The sequence below is a fragment of the Hylaeus volcanicus genome, chromosome 5 (genome assembly GCF_026283585.1).
Source record: "Hylaeus volcanicus isolate JK05 chromosome 5, UHH_iyHylVolc1.0_haploid, whole genome shotgun sequence".
Classification (NCBI taxonomy): domain Eukaryota; kingdom Metazoa; phylum Arthropoda; class Insecta; order Hymenoptera; family Colletidae; genus Hylaeus; species Hylaeus volcanicus.
In genome coordinates this window covers 9,696,178-9,708,981 of record NC_071980.1, presented here as the reverse complement: position 1 = coordinate 9,708,981, position 12,804 = coordinate 9,696,178, and the positions used below count along the sequence as shown (strand labels likewise).

General features: G+C 40.3%; 2 protein-coding genes across 2 annotated transcripts in view; one reads left to right on the top strand and one right to left on the bottom strand.

The window, feature by feature from the left end:
• The first annotated feature begins 65 nt into the window (after positions 1-65).
• LOC128876924 (actin-histidine N-methyltransferase) overlaps positions 66-12,804 on the top strand; it is a 16,751-nt gene continuing 4,012 nt past the window's right edge. The window contains exons 1-3 of the mRNA XM_054123755.1: positions 66-676; positions 914-1,405; positions 1,507-1,630. Coding sequence (XP_053979730.1) covers positions 559-676; positions 914-1,405; positions 1,507-1,630 — 734 coding nt within the window. The 5' untranslated portion in view covers positions 66-558. The remainder of the gene's footprint in view (positions 677-913; positions 1,406-1,506; positions 1,631-12,804) is intronic.
• LOC128876921 (uncharacterized) lies at positions 1,669-12,413 on the bottom strand. The gene is made up of 2 exons (XM_054123749.1): positions 9,680-12,413; positions 1,669-5,007 (listed from the first exon to the last, which is right to left on the bottom strand). Exons 1-2 carry the CDS (start codon positions 9,842-9,844, stop codon positions 2,185-2,187), a joined length of 2,988 nt encoding a protein of 995 aa, XP_053979724.1. The 5' UTR covers positions 9,845-12,413; the 3' UTR covers positions 1,669-2,184.

The window sequence follows — 12,804 nt, the reverse complement described above, 5'->3', positions numbered from 1 at the left end:
TGAAGACAAATAATTAGATATATAGAATATGTGTATATATTATATATGTACACATATATATACTTGTGTACATTTTCGAAGTGCCGTGTCGTATTGCGCAAATATCGACATGTGTGGAAACGTAACATAAAATTATTTCTTATTTCTTCGATACAATGACACAATTAATTTTAATGGTATACATACAGAAAAAATTAATTTTTGTAAAATGTGATTATGTTCGTTTCGGTTAGACGCAGCGAAAGAATAATATAAAAAAAAAAAAAAAAGATGCGGTTGTTACAAGAAGTTTAGCGTAATTGCAAAAGTAGGTGACCTCTGTTGGCAATTGAAAATCAATAAAGTGCAGTGGAGTTCGTGGGCACAATTCGCAGGAAAGGAAAGCAGCTTCATTTCGAGGTTATGTTAGCAGAGTTTCGGAACAAGAAGACGCGGAGCGTCGATTCTATTTTTGATCCGGCGAAGTGTTTATTCTTGCCAGTCGTAGGCGCGCGTCACACATTATAATGCATCTAAATGTGAGAAGAAGTCACGAAAGTTCTGTGAGATAGTACAAACATGGGTAGAAGAAAATCTCACGGATCGTCCAAAAGTAAACAACACGTTCCGCATCAAAGGCAATTGTCTATAACGAGAAGAAACGAGATAAACGCTTTATGCGAGAAATTATTTCATCGTAAGTATATATTTTCTGAAAATAATTTTTGCATGTAGCACATTCACTGTACAACCGTACCATTTTTATATCACGGCGATTCCAAATGATTGTAAAGCATTAAATTAGACGCAAGTAGATATTTTGCCAGACTTGTTAAAAAAAAAATAGACGCAACGGTTTTATTTCGACCGTTAAAACAATTTCGAGAGTTCCAAATCGTTTAAATTAAAAATTATCGTTTTTTTTGTTAACCAGTCAGCAGTAATTCAGCATACGCTACCCAACTATGGAACAACTATATAGAGATATCGTCAGTTTTGGAGAAGGTTAAACGGTTGGAGGAGATGAAGACGGAGTCGTCGAAGCGGTCCCAGGGGATTGGACAATTTATGAATTGGCTCAAAGAGAATGGGGCAAATATTGATGGAGCAAGCGTAGCTGAGTTCCCAGGATACGATTTAGGCTTAAAAGCTGAACGAAATGTCCTTAAGAATGAGTTGATGTTAAGGATACCGAGAGGACTTATTTTCAGTGTACATAATGCTGCACCAGAATTAACTGTTCTCCAAAATGATCCATTGATACAGCATATGCCACAGGTAGCACTGGCGATCGCGCTTCTTATCGAAAGGCATAAAGAAAATTCGAAATGGAAGCCGTATTTGGATATTCTTCCTACCAGTTATACCACTGTATTGTACATGACTGCTGCTGATATGATCGAACTTAAAGGCAGTCCTACTTTAGGTATACTTTTATTTTGAGAATTAATATTTCAAATGTTTAACAATCGTTAAAATTCATGAAGACGGTAATAACATTTTATGATTTTTCTCTTTTACTTATAGAAGCTGCATTAAAACAGTGCAGAAATATTGCAAGACAGTATTCCTACTTTACCAAGGTGTTTCAAAATAACAATAACGCGGTGTCCGCTATACTCAGGGATGTTTTTACGTACGAAAGATACTGGTGAGTAGCGATAAACCAATACCGTATTTTCTATATTAAGATAATAATTCTATATTAATAAGATACATTCATTAACCTGGTATAAATAAATATACTTTATTTTACACGTATGAGTTTGAAATAGTTGGTTTACATCAGCGTAACGCATACACTTTTCGATATCAAGAGAAATTCCAAAACGGGTCCTTACAAAGAGAATCACGCTAACTCTAACATTCTAAATTACATAAAATTTTATCGGGTAAAGTTGATCAAAAATTCTATACAGTTATATGTACAAACGTCCGTGTCTGTAAAATTAGTTTACAGACCGATAGAAACATTGGAGTCGGTAATTCAATGGTCGATCTACTAAGGTATCTAACATCTATTATTTTGTATAGTCATTAAAGTCAAGGTACATGGTCAGCCTTCGGTATATACGTAAATACAGGGAGTCACTTTAAAAATATATGCGCAATGTCTAGGGTTTAACTCAACGTAGACAAGAAAATACTGTTGTTTGTCAAGCGTCCCACTGGAAATATTGCAAATACGTTTAAATAGGTCTGCCGTTATTTCATGTAATCAGGTATAGTTTCCCAGCTGTCGTTAGCATCCAGTGAATCATTATCGATATCACTTCTACATTCCATCTCTCCCACAGGTTGTCGGGTTTCGTTTCTCTCAGGTCTTTTTGTCGTCGATGTGGCGACCACGTTCACCATCACGGTGCTCAGACTGCTCGAATTCGAGAGTTTCCTGGCCGCTAATATAGGACCTTGAAACACTGCCCTGGAAAAGGTGTTCCTGTATCTGTACTTTTGTTTCTGTCGAATCCTGCATACGATGAATATCGCCAGGAAAACCACAATCGTCACACCAAGGATCGCGCCGCTCGCTATTATGCTGGGCTTCACTTTTGAGAGAGTCCTTCCCCGTTCGTTCTTGTCATCCTCTTCGTCCCTGTCAAATACGCTAGTTTCTCTGAATACCGTTTGTATGTCGATAGAATTCGGTATCTTCTCGAGAATCTCTTTTACATACCCAGACTGAACGACGTTCGCGGTGTCGTTTTTATGTACCGTTTCTGTATCGTTTACGAACACGACACCAAGATCGCTGTTCCGCTCAGGCAACTTTTTGTCCGCTTTATATTCACCCGCAAAGTCACGCTGGAGGTCCTTCGCGAAAGGAAGAGAACCGAAGGTCGTTAACAGATCAACGATCTGGACTGTACGACGACGCTCCTCCATGTCTTCGTTCTTGATTCCCGAATCGAAATTCGATTGTAATCGTTTAGTAGTACTCTCCACTGGACGAACAAAATTCATTAGATTCGAGATTGGAGCACTGTTGGTCGCGTTTTCGAACGATTTCGATGAGATATCGGTTCCGTTTCTCTCCCTAAATTCATAAGAAGTCCCCTTGGATAATTCGTTCGTCTCCGAGTTACTTCTGCCCTTCGCTCCATCCTCATTGTTCGGCTTCCGTGCTTTTAGTCGCGACACTTCGGCCAGGTGAACCTTGCTGGAGCCCCGCTGTCGCAAAGCGATCAGTTCCTCCAAGCTCATGTTTCTTGATTTAAGAAGGCGTTCCAATCTCTTACCCGCGGATCCAGACGCGAACAATTCGAAGATCTCCGCTCGAGCTTCTGGTTCTATTTCCGACGTCGCATCCTCGCGATTATGCTTCTCGGTGGCGTTCGCGATTTGATGGTTTTTCAAGGAGTAATCGACGTTGTTCAAAAACGTTCGTCGATCCTCCGTGGTTGTACCATAAGACGTTGCATCCGATGCAGATTCAATTTTGTCCATCGTGCTTGTACTGTCTTCGTCAGCGGGAGTGTTAATTTGAGTGTTTTGTTCTAGATCGTGGTACGTCAACGGCGCGTCCTCCTGATATTCCAGTTCTGAAAACGTGGTGTAATCGCTCTCCTGATGCTCGACGAGGATCTGTGGCCGCTGAATTTCTTTTGCGATCAACTTGGTCGCATCGACGCGTTCATTTTCAGGAAATACATTTCTCGTCGACGCGGTGCTTTCCGTCGGATTCAAGATCTGCTCGATGCTCAACGTCGAGCCTCTGTCCTCGTTGATCTTCAAAGTAGGTTCCGCGTCGCTTTCCCCGTCCTTCGCCATCAACCAAACCGGAGACATGCCGTTCCGTCCATTTTTATAATCGGTGAAATCCGAAAATTCCATGATCTCGTCTTCGTCCAAGCTCTCCGCTTTGATTTCGTCACCGTCCCGTAATTTCGTAGCACCGTTATCCTGCAAGAACTGCACGGAATTCGTTGCAGTCGGCATCGATGTCGTAATCGCTGCCGGTGCTCTCGCGATGGGCGTTACTTGGACTGGCCCTGGATCAAGATTGACGCTAATCGATTTTCCAGTAGTTGCGTTCCCGAGGTTTAAAGAAGGCCACGAGGAATCGGTGAGATTCTTGCGCCACAGAACATCCACCGTGTCCACGAATGAAATCATTAGGCCATCGTCTCTCGGAGCATTCTTCGTTCTCGTGGTTTCTGTATTAGCAGTATACTGCGGTTTCTTCGTGGTGCTGGTGGCTTTCGTAAGGGTATTGTACATCATTCTAGACGCTTCCTCGATATAATCCTCTGTCTCGACGTCTTTCGATTTCAATGCGTTGATCGCGTCCGCTTTACCTTTCAGGAGATCGTCCAGAGTCAGATTTTTCCGCTGCAGGAGTTCTGACAAACTCAGACCCTCTTCCTGCTGCATCTTTAGAAGAGACCTCAGCTCCACGGCGTTCTGCGTGAATTGATTACCGCGTTCTGATTCGGAGGAACTCTGCCAAGACCCAGGATTGCTTTCCGTCTCGTTTTCGGCTAAAGCGAACTCGTAATTTTGCGGTGGTCTTCGTTTCCTTGGACGTGGCTTCAGGTACTCTTCGTCGTCTAGTTCATGCTCGTAGTCGTTAGGCCGTATTTGAAAAGCCTCTCGATACCTGACGGACGTTGCTTCTTTGTTATCCGCAGGACTCCAAATCACTTGTTCCATCCTATCGCTCGTTTCTTTGGAGTTGGCTAGATTTTGCGTAGCCGAGGCTCGAGAGTCTTTTCTTTTCTCACTTCGTCCCCTATATACGCGTTTGTCGTAATTCCCTGGTCGAGATTCCTCGCGTCCATTGTTTCGACGATGCTTCACTGCTCGATGACTGTAATCGAAATCCTCTTCGTTGTCCGCTTTGTCGCTAGTGTATCGCGATAATTGAGGAAACGGAAACAGCGGCACGGTGTCGCCGTCCCTCCATTTTGGTTCAAGAGCCTCGCCGTTGTTTCGCCATTTGCCGATGCTCTCGCCAGAGTTTACCTCGTCGTCGTAAATCACGCGACGTGGCAGGCCATTGTTTTCTGTCTGCCCCCGCGTTGTCTCCTAGAAATAGAATAATTAATATATCAATAGAATTAGTATAGTCCTATTTGTACAGTTTGTTGAGTTTCCAATCATTATTGGAACAACATTGTTACAAACTGTCATATTTCCTTGCTAGTTCGAATAGCGGAGGTTCGAATGTAATTCAAAATGATTAGGATGTTAATTGTACGCGCAATAACGAGTTCTGATTATGTGCCTCCAGCTTAATTAAACATTGATTCGAATACAAAGATATTACTGTGCTACTATTAGAATGATTTCGATTGAATTAACACAATACTGGGAAACTCTTTAATTTTGTTTCGTAATTCGCTAACAAGCAATGTAATATCTCTCTAAATTAAAGATACGGCATCCAGGAAACTATCCCGGATATAGTTTCTTTTAAAAAAAATGTATACACGCACATGATGGCGTAAAAGAATTTTAATATGGAATTTAGTCGAGTTTCAGGCAGTACGTAAATATTGGGGCGTTTTATTTTTACTCGAAAACAATTTTAATAATATATTTGTAATTTGCAGCAAAGATGAAATTATACAGAACTTTCTCGTGTTAAATGTTCCTTCGGAATTTTCATTAGGATGCATCAGAAGTTAACATACAGCTCGAATACACGAAAGTAAACATATATTAGCTATATTCTTGATTTATTTGCAATGTTAATTTGGTTAATAACGGTAATAATTATCATGACCACGCATTTTCGATCTGTGTTTGAGATACGAAAGTATCGTTCATTAAAATTCAGTCAGTTTCTAAGTAAATGAATAACAGGAATGTAAACGGTGAACAAAGTTCAGTGACTACAAAAAGGGAAAGTGCAATGTCCAGATGTAATTTGTGCAATGACGAAACCGTGCAAGGATGTCGTCATAGTCGTGTCACATCGATATAATTATTAACCTAAAACATAATCGTAAATTGTATCGAGGAATAATTTAAAAATTATTCGTTCTAGTACATCGTTTATATGAAACATTTAACGAAGTTCTTGGAATTGCACGAAGTATGGAACGAAGTGTTTACGAAGTCTCGAACTTTCCGCGGTTCGGTGTCAGCTTTCTCTTTCTCTTGTGGTTTACGTGCTACCGTACAGCTATAGTTCTTTTTTTTTCATTTCAATGACCTCAACGCGGATTTTGATATTTGCTACTGTTAGAGAGGTGTTCAGAAGCGTGGAAAACTCTTATCTATCTTTTAACTACGGCCGTGAACATTTGGTGAAATCCTTCTTTGTATGTAGGATTTCACATAAATGACTAACAATAATCATTCAATTTAGGGTTAATTTTTTCTCTCGTAATATCTTAAATACAGTGATGGGGAAAACCCTAGGCTCGGAATAAATCTGAAGTTTGTCGATTTGTTTGTCTCGTTTCCTTCTTTGAAAAATGTTCAAAAGAAGAAACGAGACAAACATATCGGCAAACTTCAGATTTATTCGAAGCCTAGGGTGTTGCCCATCTCTGCTTAAATATAAATGTGCATATCTAATCCAAAGATTGTGATACACAATTAGTAACCAACAAAAAAAAAAGCAGTTCTCGTAGTGATTTTTCAAAAGATCGATTTGGTAGGATCCAATTTTAATTTCAATTGAAAATCGATTTCGGAATTTCTTCTTTACGAGAATTGATCATCTCTACCTTAACGACAACGATAAGCGCGATAGGTTTCTACGGTAGCTCTCCAGAGGTCGTTTCGATCGTTTATTAGTCGGTAAAAAGCGTACGTAGATCGCAAACAATCAGTATCCCATGATGGCGTCATAAATTGTGATTCATAATGGTCTTGTAACGAGTTGAAAGTTCCTTAAATCGCGAAATCTGTAAGACTTGGATTAATTTAATACCCACATTTATTTCAGATTAGGTTAATCATTGATATACTACGCGTTCATAGCGAACAAAATTGAAATCTTTTGTATCACGAAATAAAGTTACGTTGCATCGTTGGTTTCGTCATGTAAAACTATAACAAATACACCTGTCCCTTGATTTACACGGTAGATACACGTGAAGGAGAGTGTTTGACAAATGAAAATCCGGAACAAAGAGGTATCTTCAATTTTTTGTCGAAAACAGAAATATTAAAATTCTAGAAAAATCCAATCTACGTCAATCAAACCGTGTTTGACGTCCCTTACACGAAAGTAAGCCACGCTGTTTTAACCGGTCGCGCATTTTATCTCTCACTTTGATTTTTTTCTCGCGGAAACAGGTAGGTTGCGAAATGCTCGAGACATTTCATCGACGCATTCGGACGTTCGACAATCGTACCGCGAGTAGGTAGCGACGCATCTAGATTTTTCGAGACCTTTAGCTAATTATTTCGAGACGCCTTTTTCATTTTTAGGATGTTCGATGAAAGGTGAACGTTCGTTCAATGAATTCTTTAGCTCTCTTAGCAACGAACATTCTAGATCGAGATCTTTTTTTCGTCGTAGATCTCATGGAACCCTGGATTTTTTGTTAGGAAATGTTATTAAAATAATTAATTGCTAAACTATCCTTGTGAGTGGCGCCAGCTGTCGAGACATGCCACTTAAAGAAAAGAATTGGGTGATATTAAATCGCCATTTATTTAACGAACGGTGCCTTTCCTCAGGGCCGGCGTGACCTTTTGCGGGGCCGGGTTCAAAAATTTTGCGGGGCCTGAATTCAAATCCTACGCTTGAATTTTACAACGAGGAATTATTTATTTACAAATGCTATATATTTTTTATAAGATGAATATTAAACAATAATACTTTGATGATTTTTGTCACTCCTTTCAATTTAATCATCGCTACTAAAAAAATGTCTTGCATCTCAGCAAAAATTGCTTCCATTTGTTAATGGTGTCATCAGTCTGTAAAAAGTTAATCAAAATCGGTACCTTTTAATTCGGTAATTATCGTAGACCGCGGGGCCTTTTAAAACGCGCGGGGCCGGGTTCCGGCGAACGCGCTGAACCTGCCTTGCGCCGGCCCTGGCTTTCCTAAATTCCTAAGATCCCGTGCAAAAGCTAGTTAAAGAAAGGGGGCTAATATTGATCGTCTATCGATTGTTTTCAATCCGTTTATAAACCTTTGTGTACACTTTCCAATTTGTAGTTTCGAATGAGGGATCGACGCCCTTAAGTCTAGACAGGCCTCAGCCAGTATATACTTCCAATAAATGAGTTGAGGGCGAGGGGAGGGAGGGAGGGTAACGTCTCTTACAGGGGAAATTATCGCATTATTTAGAGAGGATTCACTGTACACTCGAGGAGACACGACACTATAACGACACTAAAAAGAGCGATATTTCCAGAGATTCTTTATGAAGAAACTATGCGATGAATTATTTTGAAACTTTCAGTATAAGAACCATAGTAGAATATGTGTTGTCTACAGGGTGTCCCAGCCTTAGTGATACAGGGCTCTAACTCCAAAACTATCGGCCGAATGGAAAATTTCAAATATGGAAATTGCATGGTAAAGTGGGGCTCATGTTTCAGCGAGAAGGGATTTTTGTTAACTTTGTTATTTAACGAGATATGATGGTCAAGTTTCGTTTTTCATAATGGAACTATATATATTTTTTAATACCATGCGATAGTATTTTTCAAGATGGATTCATTAAGCTTTAATGTATTTACCCGATTTTTATTAGTTTTGAAGATAGGACGCTTCAAGGTTTGCTAATTTTCAAGGAAAAAACTCGGTTCGATCCCGGGCGGTCCCATTGATCCAGTAAGCACCATGCGGTTCTTGAAATCGATACGGAGGGTCTCGCTTGGAATTCTAGGCCCAGAATAATTGGGATTCTTCCCATTTTCCTCCGTATCGATTTCAAGAATCGCATGGTGCTTACTGCATCAATGGGACCGACTGGGGTCGAACCGAGTTTTTTCCTTGAAAATTAGCAAACTTTGAAGCGTTATAGCTTGAAAAGTAATAAAAATCGGGTAAATATTAGGTTGTCCCGAAAGTTTCTTTCGCGAGTTGCACTCAATTATTTGATGTGGTCGTGTTTATATAAATAGACTATCTAATTTCATAGATATTCATGTTGTAACAGTAATGGAGCAAAATGAATCGTGCACGATTCAGTAACGTAACATAAAACATAAACTACTGTGCACGTATTACTTATTAATAAAGCGAAAGAAACTTTTGGGACAACCTAATAGATTAAAGCTTAATGAATTCGTCTTGAAAAGTGTTATCGCATGGTATAAAAAAAAAAGTATGTAGTTCCATTTGAAAAACGAAACTTGACCATCATATCTCGTTAAATAATAAAGTCAAGAAAAATTCCTTCTCGCTGAAACATGAGCCCCATTTTACCGTGCAATTTCCATATTTGAAATTTTCCATTCGGCCTATAATTTTGGAGTTAAAGCTCTGTGTCACTTAGGCTGGGACACCCTGTATATCCTGGAGGATAATCAAGACATCTTGTTGACATTTCCTTCCCATGATTTCATTTGTACACATATCTTTCAATAATTTGTACAAGTAAAATATTTTTAATTCTGTTCTGAAAGCATTGATATGTATACACGTGTCGCGCCTCGTTAAGCCTTTATTTACACGATTTCACTTTTTCGCAGACTAGACGACAACGGTAGGAAAGAAGAAAAACGGGTGATCGGATGAACCTATTCGGGGGATTTAGAAATATTCTTTTTCGATCCTTACCTGATAGCTCTGATTTTCCCCTCGAGCTGGTCGGTCCGCGTACGGTCGAGTAGACTCGGCGGATCCATCACGAGGGAAATCGAACGCGAAGAGCATCAACGAGAGCAGACAAAATGTTCTCCACATCGTTGCAGCGCGATCGGAACACCGAAAGCTCCTCGTCATCGATGCACCAAGTAACCACTTGCTCCTCCACGTTGACGTAGGTTGTTTGCTCGTTGGCTTTGTGCTCGTCGCCGTCCAACAGGTGCACGTAGACAGCCGTCGCGCACAGGATAACGAAAATCGCGTTCTTCCTGTTGCACAGGCCGTAAATTTCCTCAGGGTTCATGCAGAACCGCTCTGTCGTCCCCGTCTGGTGGCTAATTACAAGCAGGCGACTTCTCGACTCGGTTAATTTCCTCTTCGAACGCGATTATATTCTCCCCGCCAAATTTATGGTCGTCGGGTCCTCATTTAACGCTGTGAGATCGAATTTTTACCTGTACAAACTACCACGTTTAGAAATTTCTACGAATTCAATTGTTTTAAAGATTCGAGCGCTCTTGAAATTTCTATTTCCTTAACGGATATCGAACGATTCTCGTTTAAGGCGATATCGCGTCGCGAAACACCCTCTCGAGCGGTATTTTCTTTTTTCCCTTCGTGTCGTTGAATTTTTCTCGTCACCACGCGGACCACTGCAACGGACGCGTGTCGTCTACCATTATTATTAGTTTTTCTTGTTTCGTTTTGGGAAACCTTCGCGCACGAGGCTGTGGATACTGCGAGCGACTCTCGTTCACTTTCGAAGCGGCACACTCTTCTACGCGAACTGACGACGGTTTTCTCCGTGCGCGATCCTAAGTAAGTCGGTGAAACTCGAGAGCAGAGAGTCTTCTACTCTAAACGTTTGCTCGGCCAGGGAGAGACGCTCTCTTGCTTCCCAACGAGCGCTGGCTGATCGTCGAAGATGAATTTCATCGTTAACCATTCTTGCAAGACGGTGGGAGATTGTGCGAGATAATACCAGCCGTTCCTTTGACGAATCGATTTTCCTCTCGCAAAACTGAAAGTGGAGAAAAGTGACGAAGTGGTATAGATCGTGATCTTAATCCTCTGTAAAGTCATTCCACGCAAAATTCTTCACTCACCGTAATGTGTGTGATTTTCCCCGATTTTTTAAGTAGTAATTTATTAGGAAATAATTGCAAACGAATTACTATTATCATTATTTATTCCAGAAAAAATATTATATGTATATACATACATGTAGTAATGGTTCTAGTGTTTCTAGTGGTTCTAGTGTCATTGTAATAGTGGTTCTGGTTGCTTGAGAATATAACATATTATATTAACATTATATTATAACATATATTATATTATATATTAACATAATAGTTTTGAAAATGAATGAAATATAATCTTCGAAAAAATAGTTCAATGTATTTGGTTAGAGTAGATTTTTCCAATTGTAAAATGTTTTCATCGGTCGCGCTCGAATGGAAAGAATGAGAGATTTGCGAGCACCGTCGTACGCTTTGATAGATCTTCGCTCGGAAGCGGAAGAACGATCGATCGTATCGAATCGTCTGTTCTACGCGATCGTTGATCGGCCACTCGAAGATCGAACGAGATGTTGCGCGTGTTTCTTTAATAAATTCCGTTCGTATATTTATTAATTTATATTAATATATCTTTAATTGCATAATTTATTCGTTTTATTGTACTCGAGTATTCATACGCGCTATCAGATTTTGTTTGCGTGCCAATAATTAAGTGACTCGTTGCACTCGGTTATTCTCGGTTTCATTGAACTCCTCTATGATCTCATGGACAGTTACCGGATAAAGTGAAGTTATGCGATCCGATGAATGACTGTCGGGGAAATTACTTCATCGATTCTAATTGTAGTAATTATCGAGGCGTATGTAGACTGGTCGAGGTTGAGGCTACTCGTGAAATTTGTCTGTATTTGAACACTCGGTCGAAATATAGATTAGATCCAAAGGAGGATAATTGTTAGAAGAACAACAATGATCAAAATTTGGTGGTTGATGAACTTGGAACGTATACGTGTATTCTAATGGCCATCGAGTTGAGACTTGGATTATCTATAGGTTCACTGTAATGGCGACCAGGTTGAGGACCTAGAAGGCTGGATGATAAAATGACGATTAGATATTTCTACTTAAACCAGAGTGTAATCTCAGCCCTAACCAGCGACAGTTTCGTGATTGGGTTCGCCAGTGATGGTCTCCGCGGCGAAGCAATGTTGTAGAAAGTGCGCACGATGGAGATCTCACGATCTTCGATTCATAGCACGACCTTCCCACGTGCAGTGGACTGTGCATCCATCCCCACGATGCGGCAGCGGTTTATGTTGTGCTCGTCTCCCTGATTCTTATCCGCAGGCCCGCGATTCGTTGCGAAACGAGCCGCCGCCGTTTTTATTCCGTCGTTTCCTTTTGTTCCCAGCGTCGTCGCATCTGCTTCCTCGACTCCTGTCGACCACGCTCTTTCAGGACCACTTTCTTCTCTAATTAAAACCAATGATTAATTCATTCGTAACTACACGCGAAACGGTTATATCGATCGACCGATTTATTCCTAATCTTGTGTAGAAGTATGAGCGACAAATAAGGCACAGAAGAGATTCGAACCCACGATTCTCGGATCCACCAGTCGACCATTTTCTCTACACGACCTCACCTTACGATTCGTGTTTCCATTTGACTTCGTAGATTAATAGTAAACGTAGATTATCACGTTCGCAGCCAGACTAAAATAACAGTAATTATGTTAAATGCATACCATTTCGTCATACGATCTTCCTAAGGCGTCTGGCCACCCTGAGCGCTCGCCAGATGGGTACTATTCTTAAAGAAATTCATAAATGCGAAAGTATAGACAAAAATATACTTTTATGTTTTGACACATACTAAAGAACGGTTTAATGAACACATGAAAAATTTGTTGAGATAACAGAAAAAGAAATGGCGGCGGTTCGACAATTTTGGTGAAGCCCTTCGGCACGAAACGCGCGTAGGCTGTCCCATCATTATATTCTTTAGGTTGCATGTGAAAGAGCAAAAAAAAAAATATTACATTGTTTCTGGAGTTTGTCGCAAGAGAGTAGGAATTGG

Bases quoted from the DNA above. Each gene is read 5' to 3' on its own strand.
- LOC128876921 (XM_054123749.1), bottom strand. From the start codon at position 9,844: ATGACGAGGAGCTTTCGGTGTTCCGATCGCGCTGCAACGATGTGGAGA. The intron at 5,008-9,679 runs GTAAGGATCGAA...TTCTATTTCTAG, and splicing joins GGGAAAATCAGAGCTATCAG to GAGACAACGCGGGGGCAGAC.